Source organism: Hypanus sabinus, chromosome 5, assembly GCF_030144855.1.
Source record: "Hypanus sabinus isolate sHypSab1 chromosome 5, sHypSab1.hap1, whole genome shotgun sequence".
Taxonomy (NCBI): Eukaryota; Metazoa; Chordata; class Chondrichthyes; order Myliobatiformes; family Dasyatidae; genus Hypanus; species Hypanus sabinus.
Genome location: NC_082710.1, coordinates 96088959 through 96114034, shown reverse-complemented (window position 1 = coordinate 96114034; position 25076 = coordinate 96088959). Strand labels below are relative to the sequence as shown.

The 25076-nt window shown below is 39.7% G+C and overlaps 1 protein-coding gene across 1 annotated transcript in view; it reads left to right on the top strand.

Annotated features, from left to right (window-relative positions):
• The window catches only part of LOC132394768 (low-density lipoprotein receptor-related protein 1-like), a 1611265-nt gene that overhangs the window by 770225 nt on the left and 815964 nt on the right, over positions 1–25076 (top strand). The window contains exons 13-14 of the mRNA XM_059971176.1: positions 9468–9687; positions 11810–12002. Coding sequence (XP_059827159.1) covers positions 9468–9687; positions 11810–12002 — 413 coding nt within the window. The remainder of the gene's footprint in view (positions 1–9467; positions 9688–11809; positions 12003–25076) is intronic.

Here is a 25076-nt window from a genome sequence, read left to right as displayed (position 1 = left end):
CTAGTATGACCATTCTCCTCTCAAATTTCTCTTTAACAAGGCATTTTTGTCCATGGTTCTGCTTCTCACGGGATGTTTTTTTTTGTTTTTCCACACCATTCCTTGTAAACACTAGAGGCTTGTGCATGAAAATCCCAAGAGACCAGCAATTTCTGAGATTCTCAAGCAACCCTTTCTGGCACTAGCAATCATTCCATGCTCAGTCTCTTTGATCACCTTTCTTCCCCAATCTGAGGTATGGTCTGAACAACTGAACCTCTTGACCATGCCTTCATGCTTTTGTGCATTGAGTTGCTCCCACATGATTGGCTGATTAGACATTTGCATTAGCAAGCAGGTGTACAGGTAATACCTCATAAAATGGTCACTGAGTGTTCGTACATATATTACATGGGAGGGGAGAATAGAAAGGATCCGGCACCATTAAGAGTATGTGTCCCTGGGCATTGCACTGAGCTATGGGTGGGAATACATGCAGCTGGAAACAGTACAGATTGGGGTTAGATTTCATTTTTATTTTTAGTTGCCCAACAACATTTCCTCCATTGCTTATTCTGGGTGATTACAATTAGGCTACTTATCTTCAGCAGCTCCTACAAAATTTATATTAGAAGCTATCAATTTGTTCCTCTTTTTTTCTCAAGCAAATAATTGCAGATTCTTTTTAACCCATGGCTCACTGCTTATATCTCAAGCTTTTGAAAACTATAGCTTTTATCTATTAAATTTTCTCATTTACGCCTGTTAAACCAAGGGATACCTCAACAGATTCTAACAACTTGACAATCACTAATCAATTGTTTTTCTTAGATAGATAGATATATAGATAGATAGATACTTTATTCATCCCCAAGGGGAAATTCAACATTTTTCCAGTGTCCCATACACTTATTGTAGCAAAACTAATTACACAAAGTATTTAACTCAGTATAAATATGATATGCATCTAAAATCACCCTCCCAAAAAGCATTAATAAATAGCTTTTAAAAAGTTCTTAAATAGTTTACTAAAGTGCATTGAGTGGTAACTTAAGCTTAGTCCTAACCCCGGCACTTTAACATGTCTTGCCCCTGGTGGTTGAATTGTAGAGCCGAATGGCGTTGGGGAGTAATGATCTCTTCATCCTGTCTGAGGAGCATTGCATTGACAGCAACCTGCCGCTGAAGCTGCTTCTCTGTCTCTGGATGGTGCTGTGCAGAGGATGTTCAGGGTTTACCATGATTGACCGTAGCCTACTCAGCGCCCTCTGCTCTGCCACCGATGTCATACTCCCCAGTTCTGTGTCCACGACAGAGCCCGCCTTCCCGACCAGCTTATTAAGATGTGAGGCGTCCCTCTTCTTAATGCTGCCTCCCCAGCACGCCACCACAAAGAAGAGGGCGCTCTCCACAACTGACCGAAAGAACATCTTCAGCATCTCACTACAAACATTGAATGACGCCAGCCTTCTGAGGAAGTACAGTCGACTCTGTGCTATCCTGCACAGGGCATCTGTGTTGGCAGTCCAGTCTAGCTTCTCGCCATTTCTTTAATTACTTTCATCCCCCGTAGACCATTCCTTGTGAAGGTTGTTATTGAAACACCACTCAACCAACTGATCTATCTCGCTCCTGTATGCCTCTAGTCACCACCTGAAAAAGGCCAACAAATTTCATCAGCAAATTTATAGATTGAGTTTGAGCTGTGCCCAGCCACACAGTCATGGGTGTGGAGAGAGTAGCGCAGTGGGCTAAGCATGCATCCTTGAGGTGTTGATTGTCAGAGAAGAGGATGTGTTATTTTTACACTTACTGTGATCTCCTGGTTGGTAAGTTGAGGATCTAGTTGCAAAGGGAGGCACAGAGACCCAGGTTTTGGTGCTAGTTAATTAGAACTGGGGGTATGATTGTGTTGAACGCAGAGCTATAATCAATAAACAACAGTCTGATGTAGGTATTGTTATTGTCCAGGAGATCAACAGCCAAGTGGAGAGCCAGTGAGACTGCATCCACTGTGGATCTATTCTGCTGCCAGGCAAATTTCAGCAAGGTCCTTGCTGAGACAGAAGTCGATTCTGATCATGACTAACTTCATCCATTTTTTTTTTGTCCAAATTCTTTGTCTATTTTGTTTCAAATGATACATTATAAAGTCTTTGAAAACACAAAACATCAAATGCTGCCAGGATACATAATTGATGAGCACTGAAAAGCATAATTATGATTTCCCAATTCATAAATATTTTATTTTTTTAAATAGATCACATATGTTTATCAAAACTGAAGGTGAAGTTTGTATGTTTTATTCTTTTTAATGATATGCCATTACTTCTATTTGATATTGATGTTCAGAATCATCATTTGGTATTTCTGTTTTGAATCTTCAGGGGTATGATTAAGGGCCATTACAGAAATGTGGCTGCAGGGTTGAAATAATTGTGAATTAAACATCCAAGGGTATCAAACATTGCATAAGGCTAGGCAGGAAGGTAAGTGAAGTGGGTGGTGCTCTTAATTAAGTCTGAGATCAGGGCAATGGGAAAATGTAATAAGATCTAAGGAGCAGAATGTTGATTTCTCTGAGTAGAGATTAAAAACTGTAAAGGGAAAGAAATCAATCGTAGGAGTTATCTATATGCCACTGAATAATGGCTTTACTGTAACACAGGAAATAAACCAATAAATATCCAATGCATGCAAGAATAGAAGGGCAGAGATCATAGGGGATCTTAACTTGGTCATAGATTGGGTGGATCAGGCAGTCTTGAGGAGGACTTCATAGAATACATCTTGACAGCTGTTTTGAGCAGCATATTAGTGAAGCTACAAGGGGAAAATAATTTATTAGATCTGGCCCTGTGCAATGAGACAGATAAATTAATTATCTTGTAGTTAGGGATCTTCTTGAAAAGAGTGAAGGTTGCAGTGTAATTGAATTTATCATACAACTACAACAGTTTGATTTAAAAACAGTGTATTATGGCTAAACAAGGCACACTACAAACGGAGGAGCTGAATAGACTGGGACGAGAAAACAGGCTCACTGGTGGGAGTGTTGAGGAACAGTGGAAAACTTTCAAAGAGATGATTCACAGTGCTCAACAGAAGTATATTCCAGTTCAAAGCAAGGACAGTAAGGATGTGGAGAGCCATCCTCAAAAACTATGGAATAAAAGAAGGCATTGACTGAAAGGCCATGCATACAAAATCACCTGAGTCGTGGAAAACCAGAAGATTGGGAAAACTTTAAAAACCAATACACAACCACTAAGCAACTAATAAGGAAAGGGAAGATAATTTTTATTATCTACTTTTATATTCTGAGTTAGTTTACATTCATGATCTGTTTCTTATAATTCTATAAAGCAGAAAAGGGTAGTTAAAGTGAATGTAGAGTCATTGGAAGATGAGAAAGAGGAACTAATATTGAATACTATGCAAATGGATGAGGCTTTGAATTGCTATGTTGTGTCAATCTACATGGTGAATGATATGTCTAACATGAAAAAGAGAGATGTTATGGATGTGATAGGAGATGAAGACCTTGATGCGATCACTGACCTTGAGATAGCAATGAGCATATTAATGGGCTTAAACTTAGACAAGTCCCCTGGTTGTGGTAGGATGCATTTCAGGGACATTGAGAGAATTGGCAGAAGTTACAGTGTAGCCGTTTGTAATAATTTATCACTCTTTTATGCTCTGAGGGCAGGCCCCAGCAGTTTGGAAGACACCAACGTCATGCCACCATTTAAAAAAGACAAATGTAGGCCAAATGCAGGTAAATATAGAGCAGTTAGCTTAACATCTGAGTTGGGAATATGCTTGAAGTTATCATTAAGGAAGAAATAGCAAATCATCTGGATACACATGGTTCCATTAGGCTGACAAAGCATGGATTCAAGAAAGGCAAAACATCTGTAGTTCTTTGACAATATAATGAGTGTAGTGGATTGAGAGGAACAAGTGGATGATTTATACTAGGTTCTCCAAAAGGCAATCAATGAAGTGTCCCATAAAAAGACTTATCCATTAGATAAGGGTGCATAGTGTTGGAGATAATGTATCAGCATTGGTAGAGGAAAGGCTAGCCAATAGAAAGCAGGATTTGGGATAAATGGTGTTTCACTGGTTGGCCATCAGTGGTGAACAGAGTGCCACAATAGTTGGTGCTGGGCCTGCAACTGTTCACAATATACATAAACAGTTTGGAAGATGAGATTGAGTGTAATGTATTTAAGTTTGCTGATGACACTAAAGTGAATGGAAAAGCAAATTCTGCAGAGGATGCAGAGAGCCTGCAGAGAGATATAGATAGATTCATTGAAAGGACAAGGGTTTAGCTGATGGAGGTCAATACGATCATCGACTTTGGAAGGAAAAAGAGAAGATCAGATTATTATTTAAATGATGAAAAACTGCAGCATACCTTTGTGCAGAGGAATTAAAATGCTGGTGCATGAATCACAAAAGGATGCTTTGCAGGTGTAACAGGTTATTAAGAAGGCAAATGGAATGTTCTTCATTGTTAGAGAGATAGACTTTATGCTTATGCTGCAATTCTGCAGGATGCTAGTGAGGCTGCAGCTGTAGTGCTCCATGCAGAACTGACCTGCTTACTTGAGGAAATACATACTGGTTTTGGAGGCATGCAGAGGAGGTTCACCAAGCTGATTCCAGCTGGGACAATACTCAATGGAATTCAGAAGAATGAGAGGGGATCTTATAGAAGCATATAAAATTAAGAAGTCATAGATAATATGGCAGGAAACTGGCTTCCACTGGTGAGACTAGAACTATAGGACATAGCCTCAAGATTTGGGGGAATAGACTTAGTACAAAGATGAAGAGAAATTTCCTTCTGCCAGAGAGTAGTGCATGAGGAATTCTCTGCCCAGCGATGCAAAAGAGGCTACCTCATTAAATATATTTAAGATACATTTAGAAGGATTTTTGCTTAACAGGGGAATAAAGGGTTATAGGAAAAAGACAGGTAACTGGAGCTGCAGAATGGCCAGATCAACCATGATTGTACTAAATGTCAGGGCAGAATCAGCAGACCAGATGGCCCAGTCCTCCTCATATTTCTTCCTTCAACATTTGATTAGATGGAAGAGTAATATCATGTAAAACCTATTTCTCCTTGTGGTTCTTCAGCAAAAGAGAGAGTAACAGTGATGTTTGCTTTACAATGGGATTTTTTTTCTCCGAAAATGATAAGAGTGTAATAGGGGATTGCCTGTATAGTATTAAATTATTTGTTTTCATGGAAAATTTCAAATCTGCTGGACCAGTTAACTTTAAGGAAAATGTAATATTGAACACCAAACAGTATTCTGCGCTTTGACGTACACCAATTGCTAATATTGGTGCAGAGAGGAGCATCTCAGAAATATCCTATTAGTTTTCATTCTAAAAATCTCAAAAGTAGTTTCTGTAATGTAAGTAATAACTCACTGTGAGTCATCAAATTGGAATTTAATTTTTCCTTCTTACCAATATTTTTTGCCTTTATGAAATATTGTTAATACTGCTATGTCATGATACGCTGATATAAAGAGGTATCCCCAAAGTGATATACCTTTAATTATGATGTGAGTGATATGAATATTCTTCCCGGTAGATGCATTGAGGCTTTCTGCTCTCGTTCCCAGTGAAGGAAATCAGTTGCTGATTTACAATTGATTACCAAGTCACAAGAAATACATCCATCTCATATACTTTGAATTTTGCATATACTCTTTGAATGGTGAATAATCTTACAAATGTATGTATATGTATATATTTAATGATCTTTCCAAATTCTCTGGATGGCCAAATGTAATCATTAAATATTTAATATTATTAACAAGAAAATTCCTAATTTTTCTTGCTCTAGGAATTAACATTTCTCCAAGACATGTTTATGACAATACCTGAAATTCTATTTTGAATGTGTCTTCATGGGCTGGAGTGTAGGTTAACAAACTGGGAAAATGGGACACAAAACAGGCGGTGTCAAACCAGAGGTTGTTGTTTTGGTTAGTATGTGGACTGTATTTTCTCGTTGTAACCTTGTGGGTATGTAGCATCCTTCGACTGCTTACCTTTTATGTTTAATTGTTTGTCTTTGGACAAGCTCTGCATTTTCACCATGTGTTACAGGTGTCTCATTTGGATATCATGGGGACTGTTAAGCTCACTGTGTATTTATCAGTTTTATTCTATTTGGGGTAATGGGATTTTCAATATTTTGCATTGTAGCTGTTGTCTTGGGGTCTATTGCGTCTTCTCAACACTGGGGTTGTCTGATTGGTCCTGAATCCCTACATGTTCCAGGGTATATTTCAGGGGGGTTTGCCAACCCTTCTTTGCTTGGTCGTTGTAAATTCCCGTATAGTGAATCCTGACCATGTTCTTCTGTGCATTGTGAGTGATTTCTCTTCTTCAAGACTCTGTGAAGTTTGCCTGAGTTTCTGTAGGTTTTGCTGATCATTTCTGAAATAGATCTTTTGTTTAGTTTGAATTGCCAAAGTCTCTGGGATTCCTGCATTTGAGTTTGCTAGTGACCCTGTCACTCTGCCTGAATTACACGTGCTTTAGTTCCTATCATTTTGCATAGAAAAGACTTAGAGAGCATTGGTTGGTTGAATGGTGCGTTGTGGACTGTTCATCTCCTATCCATGTCAACAAGAAGTGTTGGAAAATCTTCAAGATATTCAACCCTATGGCCTTTTGAATGGCCTCAATTAAACTGTAGGATCTCTGTTTTGTCTCACGGTCCACTGTTAGATAGAGAACACATGACATGCTCTAAGTTATGAATACACTTTGGTTAAGCCTTGATGATTAAAAATTCAAGAACTTGAAGCCTTAGTATTATAACTTTCTACAATATATCAATTACAGTCATTTCTGGTGTGTAAATGCCCACAGAAGCTAAATAATGGTTGGCACATGAAACCTCTGATATGTTTAATAAAAGGATTTCACATCAAAACAATGTTAAGGCTCATGTTCTTGAAGGATGCAGACAAACCAAACACATGGAAAGGAAAAAATCTAAGTCCAGGCTTGCATTCAATTGGATAAAGTCAATCTAAGCGGGGCACTTCAATTGGTCTGAAATTCCAATATTGTAGAGAAAAGTTTAAGATTTTTGTTTATGATTTTAATCTTTTGATCCAGTGACCATACTAATGAACATGAAGAGGTAGTCAGAGTTACCTTTAACTTTACCACCACTTACAGCTTCGCCCCCAGCCCCCTCCACCACAAACCTACCACTTGGGTCCGACTGTCGTTCACTTCTCCCTCTTCTTCTGATTGTCCTATTCACTCATCTACTTATCAGAATCCAGCATTGGTATTACTGCTCATCTTCTGTCAGCAATTGTTTCCCATCATCACAATCTCCTTTCCTCATCTTACTCCAGTTGTTGCTTTTGAAAACTTTCTCCTCTCTCTCTATTTGCATCCACCTATAATTTACCTGCCAGTATTCCCTGCTCACCTCCCCTAGCTAGTACTACCTGCCAGTCATCTTACACCCCTCCTCAATAGACAATAGACAATGGGTGCAGAAGTAGAACATTCGGCCCTTTGAGCCTGCACCGCCATTTTGAGATCATGGCTGATCAACTACTATCAATACCCGGTTCCTGCCTTGTCCCCATATCCCTTGATTCCCCTATCCATAAGATACCTATCTAGCTCCTTCTTGAAAGCATCCAGAGAACTGGCCTCCACTACCTTCAGAGGCAGTGCATTCCAGACCCCCACAACTCTCTGGGAGAAGAAGTTTTTCCTTAACTCTGTCCTAAATGACCTACCCCTTATTCTCAAACCATGCCCTCTGGTACTGGACTCTCCCAGCATCTGGAACATATTTCCTGCCTCTATCTTGTCCAATCCCTTAATAATCTTTTATATTTCAATTAGACCCCCTCTCAATCTCCTTAATTCCAGCGTGTACAAGCCCAGTCTCTCTAGCCTCTCTGCGTAAGACAGTCCAGACCTCAGTCCACCATTTGCCTCAGATGCCTTGCTTACCACTGCCTTTCTCCTCTCATGGCCATTTGCCCTCTTCACTCTCAGTCCTGATGCACGGTTTCATACTAAAATTGTAGACAATTTCTAACCTCCCACACAGGCTGATCGACCTGCTGAACTATTTGAAATGCAGTGTGGAAAATTTGTCCTAATTGGTCAATCTAACAGCAGAGTCTGAATACTGTAAACATAAATTTGATCAGAAATGAAAACCAATGTAGTTTTCTGAGCCACTAATGTCATTATTAGAAAAAGATAGAAAATGATCAAAAGATATAATTGATTACTGTGATCAGGTGTTTCTGTTTAATTGAAAAATAATATTATTATCCATATTTTTAAAATTTTCTTTAGTCCAAAATCGTTATAGCTTTGCATCTAAAGTAAGTGGAATGTATGTTGAGTAATATTACACGGCGACAAATATACATTATGGTCACAACAGCAGGGATGAGACTTCCCAAAGGGATACAAGTGTACTGTTGTCAATGCTATCAGTGTCTTCACGGTCCCTCTGGAGCCAACACCTGATTCACATGCATGATGCATGCAGTGAGAGCCCTGTGACGCCTTGCCAGAAGCAGCAGGGTGGAGATGCTGATCCCAGTAGTCTCATGAAAATTTCAAGTTGAATGTACTTCACATGCTTCACTAAGTTGTATCATCAATTTCACTTGCTGCTTCTGTCTGGAAAAATAAGTCTTCTAAACCAGTCAACAAACTTGACCATTTGTTTACCAAAAGTAAGTTACTCCTTCTGAGCTAGAAATTGTTCTGCTGTCTTTGCTAAGACAATGACTGAAAATCCATTTTTGTTCAGGAACAATACAGATGTTAGGGTATTCTTTTTAATACCTCTCATTGCTTATTTGATGTTTGATAAGGTGAAAACACTGGTGTTTGTTAATTTGACTAAAATAACTTTATTTAAAAGTAGATGTACTGTAGATAATAGCCAATAAAGAAATGCTGTAATGACCATATAATCAATGACCATCAAGCTGAAAAGATGGTTAGAAGGTACAGAATCTTGTATCCTTCTATTTACTGGGATATGTTCTATCCTACATCTTACAATATTTCAAATCAATGCTTAAAACCTACACTGCCTGTAGATTGCACAATAGCAGTTTCATCCATAAATGCAGAAAAATAGCAATTTTTGATTTCTACAAATAGAATTTTCTGAAATTATATTTTGACCCATAAATTTTAATCTTTTAGAATGGATTGGTGTTGAAAGGAAATGATGTATTTTGATGACCTCACACTGGGAGGTCGTCTGGATCAATGTTTAAAGTTAAGCCAAATAGTCTGCGAATAGATGCCAACATATTGCATAGCAGGTTGTCATTTGATTGTATAGTGCCATAACACACATCACTTTGCAATTTAGTTTCTAAACAATAGTGTTTATTGCTGAATAAAGCTTTAATACATTACTGTATTGTGTGCAGCTGGATGTACTGGACAGATTGGGAAGAAGAGGAGATCGACAATATGACAGGAAGAATTGAAAGAGCATGGATGAATGGCTCCAATCGACAACTCTTTGTGACAACGATGATGCTTTGGCCTAATGGTTTAACCATAGACCTGACTACTGAGATACTATATTGGTGTGATGCATACTATGATCATATTGAAAGAATCTTTTTGAATGGCACAGGGAGAATGGTGAGTATGATTGTTATTTTTGTTGCAATTAATGTATAAGTCCTGGCACTGGGATTCAATTGCTAGAATTCTAACAAAATTTTGGGCCCGCCACCTATTAACATTCAACCTCCTCTTCAAGGGGTCAAGCATAAAATTTGCAAAGTTAACAGGAAATTGATAATACTACCACTTAACAGGTATTATTTCCTTTGTTCCAGAAGATTATGTGCCAGTTGTATTCAGACAACAGAAAGAGGAGGTCTTTAATTGGTTAAATAGTTTAACCTTGAATACCACAATTCACTTAGGTATGACCCACCTGCTTTCCTCAAATATGATGAATAGGTTTAATTATAAAGTTGAATTATGCCCTGACATATTAATAAATATCAAAATATCACTTGTGATATATATACACCAGCATCAACAGTTAAATTCTTGTAAGTGTTTGATTACTTACATTAATTTGCTTTAAAGAATCACCACCATAGGCAGTCAACAATGAATCAACGCAGAAATACCAGACCTTAGTATCATCTAACAGGTAGCTCACAAAAACAAGGAAAATGGAGCTGAGAGACAGAAGAGAGCTGGTACTATGACTGTGCATTCAAGCAACCTCTTTCATACCCTTCCATTTCTGCAATGGCTCTTTTCCTAGCTTGGAATGTAATGTCCGAGTGGCCACTCTTCCTGCCTTCCCACTTCACAGCTTGGTTACCCTTCTTCACACTCTGTGGACAGCTGAACATCCAGTTCTCCCAGGGCTACACACAGCAATTTAACAGTCTGTAATATCCCAAACACAAACTTGCTGCCCACATGTCCATCCTGCCACTTTATTGGTTGCAGAGGAGAGAACAAGTTGACCTGACTAGCATCCCATGAAGCACTGCAGATACTGGGAGGTGAGTATGGTTCACATAGTGTATCGTAAGAGCCTGTCCACAAACTTCCACACCTGATTGGTTAACTAAGGCTATGTAATATTTCAAAATGATCTTGACGGAGCTATTTTAAAACAATTCAAATAGATTCAAGTAATTATTTTAAAATTGATTAAAGCAAATTCTGAGGTCTGAGGACTCCGTTGGTCAGAGTTAATCATGGATATTGTGTGCTAGCAGTCTAGATAGACAAACCTGGCAGTGCGATATGGAGAACAAGCTATTCTCCATGCAGCAAGCTCTCCCACCCTCCCCGCTCTTCACGCATCTGATGCACCTGAAGGAACAGCAGACACTGATATAGTTTGGTACCAGAAGAGTTGCAGGAGTTACCAGTCTGCGACAAACCCAATGCAGAACTGTCTTAGGCACTCCAGCTCCGGACTTTTCCCCTCGGGGGTTTACTCCTGAAGTGTTCTCCATGAGTGGATATAGCCACAAGTTTGCAGAGGTTTGAGATCAGATGTTTCCTTCTCCTAAATGAGCTGCCAACCATGGCTGACGAACCCCACCTGCCCAAAACAACCGGCTTTAAGGCGCCAGTAACTCACCTTTGACCCTCTCCTATCAGTACGGTACTGCCAGGCTTAGTTGCTAGGCCATAAGTGAAGGCCAAGAACTGGACTTTGTTGTCAGAGGCTATTTGAGGCGAATGGCATTGGGAGCATTTAATAGGTAGTGGGAGCTTTTCTCCATTGCCACCACTGGCTAAAACAAACTTAGGAACCTTAACGCGCATTAATGCACACATAAATATTTTACATCCATTTAGGTAAGAGAAGTAAGAGATGTACAATGCCAATAGAAGTTTGATTTGTCCTGATTCACAGATGGCTGATGACTGACAATCCCATCAGTTAACAATCAGCACCATTTGATGGGGTGTCCGATGTAAGCAAAGCCCAATATTAGACTTACATTAAGCTGCACCATTCCTGCAGAACCCAAACATTACTTCATCTTGCTTAGTTAGTTATGATAAAAAAACAGTATAATGAGGTTTTTCTGAAAATATGTAATAACCATAATTAATTCTGTTTTGTACTGTGATATATTTTGCTAAAAATAACATTTTTAAAAATGCTTATATAAAATTTGTATTTTCTTTGTTGATTTATTACATTTTATCACCAATTTCTGTTCAGTTTGAAGGTTATTTATAATTAGCTCTTATACTTTTACAAATATTTCAGATAGTGTATGCTGGCAAGGAAGTGAATCACCCCTTTGGCTTGTCACATTATGGAAAGTTTATTTACTGGACTGAATATACAAATGGATCTATTTTCCAATTGGACTTGCTGACAAGAAACGTTACACTGCTCCGAAAGGAAAGACCACCGTTGTTTGGGCTGAGGATTTATGATGTTCAGCAACAGTTACAAGGTAATGTACATTCGCAATGGTCAAGCAGAGTTATTTTTTCACTCATTGGACAAATCTCCGAAAATAAATTGTGCAGAGGTAAGAGAGATGATATTCTTTATATCTTGTTATTCATTACTTCTTGGTGTAAAAAGCTTAAAATGAAATATAAAAATACCATTCATCCATCATGATTTATAAATCCTATTCAATTGCAAAGTAAGGCATTAAAGAATCTCTTGTGGGATTGCATGTGATACTTTCCAGGAGAGTCTGAGCAATCACTTATTAAAAAAAAAACAGAATCATCTCTGATATTTGAATAATTTTCTTAGAAAGCACACATTTTACATGCTGTTTTCTATTTCCACCTTGTCTTCACATGGACAAGCTGCCAAAAACTGGAAAATTGAAACTGACCTCAACCTGCAACCATAGTACGCAGTAATGGACTTCACTGAAGGGAAAATAAAAATCATTGACTGTAGGATATTCAAGTTCCATGATTTGCAGTTGATGGCACAAAATAGTGGATTATGAAATAATGAATTATATATATGCTTAATGGAATTGGTTATTTGTGCATACATATGCACTGTACTTGCATATGGACAGAAGTTGGAACATACCTTTTTTCTGTAATAATCATATCTCTGAATGACTGTACTTTATAAAATAATTGAAATAGATAATCTCACATCAACTGTAATCCACAGTGCTTTGCAAATGACAATAAACTCAATCTTTGCTTTCAATAGTCATCCTTTCAACTTTTGATTTTATTTCACCTCTCTTCTGATGGGAGAGCCCAAGAAATTCCTGTTCCATTAAAAAAAATACCAAATGTGCAGTCGAACATTGACTTAATGTCTGACTGAATAATATTGGGTTCGTTTCTGGATGTTCCAGTGCTCATCAGGAAATTTTATTCCAATCTATTCAGCTGTGCTTGCATTTGTTCTGGTACCTTCTTTCTGCAAAAAACAAACCCAGATTTTATCAATTATAGCTTAACAGTCAAACTACGATTCTCGTGGGATTTTCAACCTCATTAGACTGAAGAAAACTGTAGTTCTTTTTATGCACAGAACCATCAGATTTAACTAAAACTTTGTTGTTAATGTGCCAACAATTTCACAGCGATCTGTGGGTTCTTGCAACTTCAAAAGCAGTCTCACAGAACTTCAATTACTTTACTTGAGGAGGCCAAGGTCACAGTCATTCCTGGATTCCCAGGTTTCAGGATCAGTCCTGGTGCCTGCTGATTTTACCATGTATTACCATTTGCTGCACACTGCTACTCTCAGGAGATCATCCAACATTAATACACTGGGAGAGAAGACTTTGCTCCTGTGGGCTGAAGAGAAGCCCACAGGAGCAAAGCAAAGTGCACAGCAATTTACCTGCAAAGCAAGCATCTATCTCCAAAGTGCAAGCATCCATAGATGACATACATACACTGCTACCACTTACAGATACCTCCTTGGCAACCTCCTGCCAAGGAAACCAACTGTAATTTTGTAGGATCTCCATGGCTCCTTTACAGATAGAAAATGCTTCCTGCAAACATCATTCAGTAGTACCACTTCCCTGTGGTTAGAAGAGTGATGTTTGCTTTCTGGTGTGTTGCTTAAATATATGACTGTAAGGTCAGAGTTGCCAGTCTAAAGTGACATTATGTGTAGCATTAGACAGAGAAACCTGACCATGCAATTCAATGAATCTCAACTAGAAGATTTTGACATTTATAGGAATTTTAAAAGAGTGTTATAGTGATAGGATGTCAGAGAGGTCATATCTGGAATATACTGTACTCAGTTTTGGCTCCCTTACATAACAAAGGATATAGTAGCATTGGAGGTAGTCCAATGGAAATTCATTTGACTAATACCTGGAATAAGAAGGTTGTCTTATCAAGAGACATTTCACCATTCGGGTTTGTATACCTTGCAGTTCAGACAAATGAGGACTGATTCTATGTAAAGAATAGTTGCGAAGAAAAAAGAATTTCAGGATGTATGTTAATAATACATCTAAGCAAGCACGATGCAGGAGACCTGAAAGAACTAAAAAAAAAGTCTGTCCCCACCCTAAACCTTTGAAATTGTTCAATAAAAATGAGCAAGTGGAGCACATGTTTGCCAATCCAGAGTATGGTTACGTTCCATGGCTTAGCGGCAAGCACTGAAGACCTGAATGAACTAAAAAAACAAGAAGAGGCATGAGAGGTATTGATCCTGTGGTTAGTCAGAGGCTTTTTCCCAGGGCTGAAATGCCTAAATGGCTAACATGAAAGGATACAGTTTTAAGGTGCTTGGAAGTAGATTCAGAGGAGATGTCATGGGTATGTTTTTTTACACAAAGAGTGGTGAGTGCTTGGAGTGGACCGTCGGCAACAGTGGTGGAGGTGGATACAATAGGATCTTTTAAGAGACTCTTGGATAGGTACATGGAGCTCAGAAATATAGAAGGCTATGGGTAACCTGAGGTAATTTCTAAGGTAAGGACATGTACAGGCACAGCTTTGTGGGCCGAAGGGCCTGCATTGGGCTGTAGGTTTTCTGTGTTTCTGTTTTTCTATATTGTATACATTTCTCTAACATTAAGTGTACCTTTGAAACTTTTGAATTGAGATCCTAAGAGAGCTCATAGGGTCAACATTGAGGTGTTTCTACTTGTGAAAGAGTCATGAACAAACAGACATAAGGGTTGGTGATTTAGACCTGGGGTGTTTGAACAGCACAGTAGTGTAGTCGTTAGCGCAACACTTTACTGTGTAGGTGATGTGGGTTCAACTCCTGCTGCTGCCTGTAAGCAGTTTGTACGTTCTTCCTGTGACTGCATGGGTTTGCTCCACATGCTGCGGTTTTTCCACAATCTAAATAAACTGCACCATTGGTAGGTTAATTAGTCATTGTAAATTGTTTTGTGATTAGGTTACGATTAAATCAGGGCATTGATGGCAGTGTGGATCAAGATGTTGGATGCACCTATTCCATGCTGCATCTCAATAAAATAAAAATAAAGTAGAATTTCCTTTTCTCAGAGGGAATTGCATCTCTGGAATTTCATGTTTCTAAAAGTAGTGAAGGGCACATCATTAGTTAATGGTGAGATAAATAAATATTTGAAAGTTAGAAGATTTGAAGGATATGAAGAATGGTCACAGAATAGGTATTGAGGTTAGTATTGGTCAGTCATGGTCATGAGGGATGGCAGGAGTCAAGTGGCTAGTCTTGCTCTTATTTTCCTGTGCACTTACCACACCGTAGGTTTAAAATGTCATGACACAATTTTTACACTATCATATCCAATTCTCTCACTGTCAGCATCATTAGTCCCTGGCACCCCCCAATACATGCAAGCATACCCACACACACTGTCAATACTTCTTGTTCTCATCTGGTCTGCCAAGATTTCTGAGTCATACACTATCCTTACCTTGTGTCGGTCTTTAAATAAAATCGTGCAAGGTCCTCATCCAATTATAACTTACATAGACACAGAAACTAAGAAGATAACTGTAAAACCTGAGAATAATTTACATTTTTACTTTGAACATTAACATCAGAAGTTCCCTACCTTTGGAGCCATATAATTATAAAAATATCTTTTTTAATTGAATTGACTTTATTTCTTACATCCTTCACATACAAGAGTAAAAATTCTTACATTATCTTTACCTCTAAATGTGCAATGTGAAATCATTGTAATTTATAATAAATAGAACAGTCAATGAAACATAGACATACACTCAAATCAGTGTGAGTTAATCAGTCGGGTGGCCTGGTGGAAGAAGCTGTCCCGGAGCCTGTTGGTCCTGGCTTTTATGCTGCGGTACCATTTCCTGGATGATAGCGGCTGGAATAGATTGTGGTTGGGGTGACTTGGGTCCCCAATGATCCTTCGGGCCCTTTTTTTACACCTGTCTTTGTAAGTGTCCTGAATAGAGGGAAGTTCACAACTACAGATGTGCTGGACTGTCCTCACCACTCTCTGCCGAATGCTACGATTAAGGGAGGTACATTTCCCATACCAGTCAGTAATGCAGCTAGTCATGATGCTCTCACTTGTGCCCCTGTTCTTAGGATTCGGGGGCCCATACCAAACTTCCTCAACTGTCTGAGGTGAAAGAGATGCTGCTGTGCCTTTTTCACCACACAACTGGTGCATACAGATAACGTGAGGTCCTTGGTGATACGGTTGTCGAGGAACTTAAAGCTGTTTACCCTCTGAACCCCAGATACATTGAGGACAATAGGGGTTAGCCTGTCTCCATTCCTCCTGTAATCCACAAGCTTTTTTGTTTTTGCAACATTGAGGGAGACCTTGTTTTCTTGACACCACTCTGTCAGAGAGAAGACTTCTTCCCTGTAGGCCACCTCGTTATTAATTCTTTATATAATTCGCTCTCTTTCTATAATTCTACTCTTTGCAAGGAGTGCGACTTTTGAATAAAAGAACCACACCATATGTTAAGATTTTTTTTTACCTGTAGAAATAATCTCTGTGTGTATTGCTGTTGTGCTTTCTTCCCAATGATTGAACTAATACTATTGTACTATTTTTATTTTCCTTCGATTGGCAGCCTGCAACTTCAGCTTCAGACTCAAACTGTTAAAAAAAAGAATTTTAAGCCTTAGCATTAGGGATTGATCTTTGAACCTTCTGCTTCAATTTTATCCTGCTGATTTCAATTTGTGCTTATCAAAGGAGTATAAGGGAACATTTCTGATTTTGAAATCCAGTGGTAATTATAGCATGGCCAAGTGCAGAGTAAAGCTCCATTTAACAATGAATATAGTGCCAGATTCAAAAGAAGAATACTTCTGCACAGTATGACATTTAGCGATATTATCAATATAGTGGAAATTACAGTTAAATTGAGGTCAGTTTGACACTGCATGCTCATCTCCACTGGGATTTGGATAAAGACAAACAAAATGTATTTTACATGGGATTCTTTTTGTCAGCAGGCAGCGAAAGCTTTCATCGTATCAATGCAGAATGGATTGAACCCTGGTCTCAAATGTTAAAGGCTTGTTTCCAATCTTGCTATACAACACAGCGCCTTTCAAATTCTTCTCAAATTAAGCTTGTCATGAAAGGACACATTTAATAAGATCATCAGATAAGTAGGCATGCACAGAGCACTACATTATCTCTTTGGAGATGAGTGTGATCAGCGGATTATAAATCTGAGCTGACCATTGACTCCACTCCGAATGCCTCTTCAATTTACTAAGTACATCAGTTTGCATTTTTGCAATTCTTCTATCATTAAAGCAGCCGCTGAGAAGCTCATCTAATTTGTTTACATACATCAAACTATTATCTTATAAATTGGTCATAACAATATTTATAACCTGTGTGTAAGAAATCTCTATGTCCTCTACTTTCACAGATGTATTAATTCATTTGAAATAACTTGAAAGCATCATGGCTAGATCTGAGTGTTTCCAAAGCTTTGATAACACATTTTTGTATAAACTATAAAAAACTTTTCTTCAGCTAGGGAATCTCTTACTTCCAAGTGATGTTTTCTGAATTTTATCAATTCTGTTTTGTGTAATGAACATTTAGGCTCCTCCTTTGATTCTTTTTAAGTGGTCGTTTTACCAGTCTACTGTATATTTTCTTTCACTGTGATGACTAGTTTTTGATTGAATGCAGAAATGTGTGGCTGGAGCATCAGGGAGCGAAAGATCCAGGGTGCTTGTGGTTGGGTATCAAGTTCACAGCAGTCCGAATATATCTGAAAGGAAATAGCTTAAGATTCTGAATGGGAGTGAGGAGTCGGTGGGATGAGACTGGAGCAATGGTGTCAGACAGGAATTCATCTTTGAATTTCGGTTGAATGAAGGAAGTGGAAGGGTGAATCAGGGCTTGTAACTGATAAGATCAACAGTAAACATTAAATTTGGTGTAAGAATTAAAGTAATAGGATGATACAGCATACAAATGGGTCCATTTGGCCTAACTCATTCGTTCCAATCAAGATCTGTATTTTTGCTGATCCCATTTGACTGTATTAGTCCCATCTCCCAATATCCTCTTCCAATCTAAGTATCTGTCCAAATGCACTTTAGATATTGTAACTGTAACTGCCGCCACAATCTCTGCTGTCAGCTCATTCCATTTCACCGGAATTACCAGTGTGAAAACCTACCCCTCAGTTCTCCAAGACACACAAAATGCTGGTGGAATGCAGCAGGCCAGGCAGCATCTATAGGAAGAAGTACAGTTGACATTTTGGGCTGAGAACCTTCGTCAGGACTAACTGAAAGAAGATATAGTTTGAGATTTGAAAGTGGGAGAGGGAGGGGGAAATCGGAAATGATAGGAGAAGACAGGAGGGGAAGGGTTGAAGCTAAGAACTGGGCAGTCGACTGGCAAAAGGGATACGGAGCTGGAGAAGGGAAAGGATCATGGGACAGGAGGCCTAGGGTGAAAGAGAGGAGGGGAACACCAAAGGGAGATGGAAAGCAGGCAAGGAGTGAGTGTGAGAGGGAGGGAGAGAGAAAAAAAAGGGGGGGGAGGAATAATTAATAAATAAATAAACAAACAAACAAACAAACAAATAAATAAATAAGGGATGGGGTAAGAAGGGGAGGTGGGGCATTAATGGAAGACTGGGTAGCCTGCAACCTGATGGCATGAACATTGATTTCTCTAATGTCCGTTAATGCCCCTCCTCCCCTTCTTACCCCATCCCTTACTTATTTATTTATTCATTTATCATTTTCCCCCTTCTCTCTCTCTCTCACACAATCACTCCTTGCCTGCTCTCCATCTTTCTCTGGTGTTCCCTCCCCCTTTCTTTCTCCCCAGGCCTCCTGTCACATGATCCTCTCCCTTCTCCAGGTCTGTATCCCTTTTGCCAATCATCTTTCTAGCTCTTAGCTTCATCCCTCCCCCTCCTGTCTTCTCCTATCATTTCAGATCTCCCCCCTCCCCCTCCCACTTTCAAATCTCTTACTATCTCTTCTTTCAGTTAGTCCTGACGAAGGGTCTCGGCCCGAAACGTCTACTGTACTTCTTCCTATAGATGCTGCCTGACCTGCTGCAGTCCACTAGCCTTTTGTGTGTGTTTCTTGAATTTTCAGCATCTGCAGATTTTCTCGTGCCTCAGTTCTCTTTTAAGCATCCTTTTTCTCACCTTACACCTGTGTACACTGGTTTTAAGCTCTTCAGCCCTGAAAAAAAATTTTGACTGCCTATCGCATTAATTCCACTCAATTTTTATCTTCTTTAAGATTATTAAGTCATGGAGTCATGGAACAACAGCACAGAAACAGGGCCATCTAGTCATGCTGAACTACTATTCTTCCTAGTCCCATTGCCTTGCCCCCAGACCTTAGCCCTCTAATACCCCTCCCATACCCTCCCATCCATGTACCTATCCAAATTTCTCCTAAAATCTGAAATTGAACCCACATCCACCACTTCTGCTGGCAGCTTTTTACACACTCTGACCACCTTCTGAGTGAAGAAGTTTCTTTCCATGTTTCACCCTTAACCCTTGACCTCTTGTTCTAGTCTCACCCAACATCAGTGGGGAAATCCTGCTTGCATTTAGTTTCTTGCTATACCCCTCATAATTTTGCATCTCTCAATCAAACCTCCCCTTATTCTCCCACGGTCTAGGGAATCAAGTCCTAATGTAGTCAATGTGTCCCAATAACTCACATCCCCAAGTCTCAGCAACATCCTTGTAAATTTTCTAAACTCTCTTTCAATCTAATTACTATTATTCCTGTGGGAAGGTGAGCAGATCTCCACATGATCACCAAACTAGGCCTCAGGAACTTCAGTATAAAATCTCTGCTCCTGGACTCAATACTTTCATTTATGAAGGCCGATGTACCAAGAGCTCTCTTTATGATGCTATCTACCTTTGATGGCACTTTCAAGGAATTATGCATCTGTATTCCCAGATCCCTCTGTTCTACCACACCCATTGGTGCCCGACCACTCACAGCTTAAGCCGAACATTGGTTTGTCCTCCCAAACTGCTTCACGTCACATGATCTGCATTAGATTCTAGCTGCCATTGTTTAGTCCATTATTCCAGCTGGTCCAGGTCACGCTACTACAAGCTTTGATAGCTTTCATCACACCCGCAATCTTAGTGTCATCCACAAATTCGCTGATACAATTTACCACATTATCTTCCAAATTGTTGATTACAGATGACAATCAACAATGGACCCAACACCAATCTCCAAGGCACTTCACTAGTCACAGGGCTCCAGGCAAAAAGGGAAGTATTTATACCAACCCTCTGGCTTCTCCCATGAAGTTAATGTCTAATCCAATTTACTAACTCAGCTTGAATGCCAAGCAACTGAACCTCTTGACAAACCTCCCATGTGGTACCTTGTCAAAGGCCGGTGAACCTAACAGGAAAGGTAGGGAAGTTACTGAAGATTATTCTGAGGTGTAGGTTTCATGTTCACTTGGAAAGACATAGACGGATTAAGATAAATCAGCAGGGAGATGATGTTTCATAGACTCAATTGAGTTTTTTCAGAAGCTGTCTCAGGAACTTGATGAAAGAAGAATGGAAGTCATTAACAAGTTATGGACTGCAGGGATTGGTGCTTGGACCTTTCACTGTTTCTCCTAATGCGAGGGTTCAGCTTGAAGCATCAACAATTCCTTTTCCCACACAGATCTTGTCTAACTTCCAGCAGGTTGTTTGTTGCTCCAAATTCTAACAACAGCAGTCTCTTGTGCCTCCATTGAGCTGAAGAGAGGGAATGATCTATCGCAGATGAACAGAACAGATTTGATCGTAAATGGAGTAGTATGTACAGTTCTAGTCATCCCATTGCAGGAAGGATGTGGTTGTAATAGGGAGGGCAGAGAGACTCACCACAATGGAGAGCGGTAGTTATAAAAGTAGAGGGATAACAAAAGGGAAGCTGTGAACATAAAGATGGCAGAGGGAAAACTTTGTCCTCTTGAAGATCAGAGTGGTTGTCTATGCATGGAGATAGAAGAGGTGGGGGAGATCTTAAATAGGCTTTTTGCTTCTGTATTTACACTGCAGATGGTCTATGGAAATGAGGCAAATAGCAGTGAAGTCATGGACTCAGATTACAGAGGAAGCGTTGCTTGCTGTTTTGAGGTAAATTAGAATGGGTAAATCCCTTTGGCCTGACAAGGTAATCCTTTAGATGTTGTGGAAGGCTAGTTTAGAAATTACAGGGGCCCTAGCAGAGGTACTTGAAGTGTCCTTAGCCGTGGGTGAAATGCCAGAGAATTGGAGGATAGCTCAAGTTGTTCCAAAGCTCTAAGAATAAGCCAGGAAACTATAGGCTGATGAGTCTGACATCAGTGGTGGATAGGTTCCTGAAGGTATTATAAGGGACTAAGTATTTGGATAGACATGGACTGATACACAACATAACATAAAGAACCAACCAGCCTCTCTCTACCACCACCATCCTCTGAGTGGCAGAACTGGTCAACAATATTTCCTATGGCTCTTCCCTCTTTCTGCAGATCTGAGGCGTAGCCATGGGCACCCGCATTGGTCCCAACTATGCCCACTTTTTTGTTAGCTATGTAGAACGTTCTACTTTCCAAGCTTTCTCCAGGAGGCTCCCCAACTCTTCCTCCACTACATTGACGATTGCATCGGTGCTGCTTCCTGCACCCATACTGAGCTCGTCAATTTCTTCAACTTCGCCTCCAGCTTCTACCCTGCCCTTAAACATACTTGGTCCATTTCTGTCAACTGACTCACTTTTCTAGATTTCTCTGTCTCCATCTCTGGATCTCCATCTCACCTTTCTCAACAATAACACTTCCCACCCTGTCCTTGTAAAAATGCTATTCCCTTTTCTCATTTCCTTCATTTCTGTTCACAGATGAGGCTTTCCATTCCATGAATCAGACATGTCCTCCTTCTTCAAAGGACAGGGGTTCCATTCCTCCACCATTGAGGCTTCCTCATCAGCACCTCCTTCATTTCCCAAACATCTGCACTCATCCCATCTTTTCACCACCTTAACAGTTCCACTTGTCCTTATCTAACACTCTATAAGCCTCTACGCCCAACACTTCATTCTCCACAACCTCTGCCACCTTTAAAGAGATCCTACCACCAAGCATATCTTTACCTCAACCCCACTTTCTGCAGGGATTGCTCCCTCTATGATTTCCTTGTCCATTCATCCCTCTCCACTGATCTCCCTCCTGATGCTTATCCCCACAAGCAACAATTGTGCTACAACTGCCCATTCACCTCCTGTCTCACCCTCCTGTCAGGGACGATAAACAGTCCTTCTGGGTGAGATAAAACTCCACCTGCCAATCTTCTGGGGTCATCTATTGTATCTGTTGCTCCCAATGTGGCCTTCCATTGGTCAGACCCATTGTAAGTTGGTGGACCAGTTTGTCAAGCACCTCCACTCCATTCACCAAAAGTGGAACTTCCCAATAGCCAAACATTTTAATTCCAATGTCAATTCCTTTTCCAAAATGTCAAATCATGACCACCTCTTGTGCCACAATACTCCATTTGGGTAGCTTCATGAATAACAATTTCTCCTTCCAGTAAAAACAATCTTTTCTTTTCTTTCCCCTCTTCTTCTATTTACCTCTATGACCACTTACCTCTTCTCACCTGCCTATCAATTTCCCACGAGTCTCCTTCTCTTGCCCTTTGGCCTAAGGTCTTAGTTTCTTGCTATACCCCTCATACCCCTCTCAATCAAATCTCCCCTTATTCTCCTCTCCTTTCAGATTCTTTAATCTCTAACCCACATGGCTTCACCAACCTATTCTACTTCCCCTCCCCTCCCACCTTTTTATTCGGACATCTTCTCCCTCCTTTCCTGTCCTGTTGAAGGGTTTCAGCCAGAAACATTGACTGCTTACTCATTTCCACATGTGTTCACTGTCCTGCTGATTTCCTCCAGTATTTTGTTGTTCCTTTTCACATCTTGTTGTTTCCATAGCATGTGACTACTTCTTGTGAGACCAGCTTTCTATCTCAACCCATCATGGATGGAAAGCATGCAAGGAGCCACCGAATTTGAACTCAGGACCATTTGCCTCACACTGCTGGCTGGCTAACAGCATTTTGTGTGTGTTAGATCTATCATCTATGATTTGTGTTAAGAAATTCCACTGATTGCAAAGTGGCGTGTTTTATTTTCCTAATTAGAAAGTCATGCATCTGATTTGTTTTGGGGATTCTGGCTGGTGCACAAAGAATGAATCAACAAACGTTACATTGTCTTTTATGTTGGGAAGTAGATTTAGATGGCAGGAAGAAATATGGAAGAAGGAAGCCAGTAATTTGAGTTGTCAATTAGCTACCAATTTGTACTTTGTCCTTGTACTCACAGCAGCATACTTGTCAGAGTATGAAGCGACATTTGCAATCAGTGATTCTTTGGTAAGCAAGAGACCAAGGTAGTTTCTTGTTCCATCATTTCAAGCAGAAGCTGAACAGAATCACAGTTTTTCCCCAATGACATTTGTTTAAAGTATGGTGAAAAAAGCGAGAGAGAATAAACATGATAGCAACTTCCTTTTAAGTCACATAGGCTTATTTTGGAATCACCAAATGCCTTTCAGATTGATATTTATTTGTTAGTGTGTAATTTCTGATTTCTGAAACAGTTTTATTCTGGAAATTGATGTCTGTCCAGTTTTTGAAAGCAGCTTATATAATTTACAGATGTGAATTTCCATATCATTTTCCAGTAAGTATTCTCAGAATCTATTTTATTGCAGAACTGATGGCAACAGAAAACCACCAAACATGCATGTTGTGCAAAGCTTCCAGAACAAACTGTCCCACCAGTCAAGGTCCTGGGAAACAAAACTAGCTTTGACATCAAAACCTATCAACTGCATTCTCAGCAACTCTCATTAAGTCTGTCATTTAAACTACTCACATTCCCATTGTTTGGCAAGTCTTCTGAAAATGCATAGAAAGCTACAGAGATTTGGAGATAATTTATGACTGCAGTCATAGAGTCCCTGAAAAGTACAGCACAGAAATGGGACCACTCACATACAGAGTTGTTCAGAGTGATTTAAACTAATATGGGAGGAGGATGGAAACCGGTATGATAGAGCTCAGGATGAGCTGGCAGGTTTACAAGTAGATGATGTGCATAACATGAATGCAAAGAAGGAAAACCCATGTATGGGTACAAATGCAGACAGTGAAAAGAGATTATTTGTACCTCAGAGGCAAAATTCAAAAGGGCACAGAATACTTGATTGTTAGATGCTGAGTTTAAATGTGCTTAGCATTCAGAATAAGGTGGATGAATTTGTAGCGCAATTAGAGATTGGACGGTATGATGTTGTGGGCATCACGGAGTTGTGGCTGCAAGAAGATTGTAGTTGGGAGCTTAATATTAAAGGATATAATTTGTATCAAAAGGACAAGCAGGAAGGCATAGGCGGCGGTGTGGCTCTGTTGGAAAGAGTTGGAATTACGTCTTTAGAAAAAGGCAACATGGGGCATAGAATGTCAAATTTTTGTGGGTGGAGTTAAGAAACTGCAACGGTAAATAAAACATTATGGGAATCATATAGGCCTACAAGATGACTCTTAAAGCAGTTTGTCCTTGAGCCTACTCAGGGAAAGGCTATCTTAGGTTGGGTACTGCGTAAAAATCCAGATTTTATTAGGTGCTTGAGGTAAAGGAACCCTTTGGAGGCAGTGATCATAATGTGATTGATTTCATACTGCAATTTGAGAGAGAGCAGCATAAAGCCATATGGATCAGTATCACAATGGAATAAAGGAAATTATAGAGGCCAGGTGGATTGCAGGGTGATACTGGCAGAGATGACTGCAGAGCAGATGTAGCTGAAGTTTCTGGGAATAGTTCACAAAGCACAGGATACGTATGTCCCACAGAAGAAGTTGTTCTGAAACGGCAGGGCTAGGAAACGACAGCTGATAAGGAAAGCTAAGGACTAGATGAAAGACAAAGAAATGGGCATATAATGGTATAAAAGTAAGTGGGAAGCTGGGTGATTGAGAAGATTTTTAAATCTAGCAAAATGCAAATAAAAAAGCCATAAGAAGGGAAATATGAAATATGAGGGCAAGCT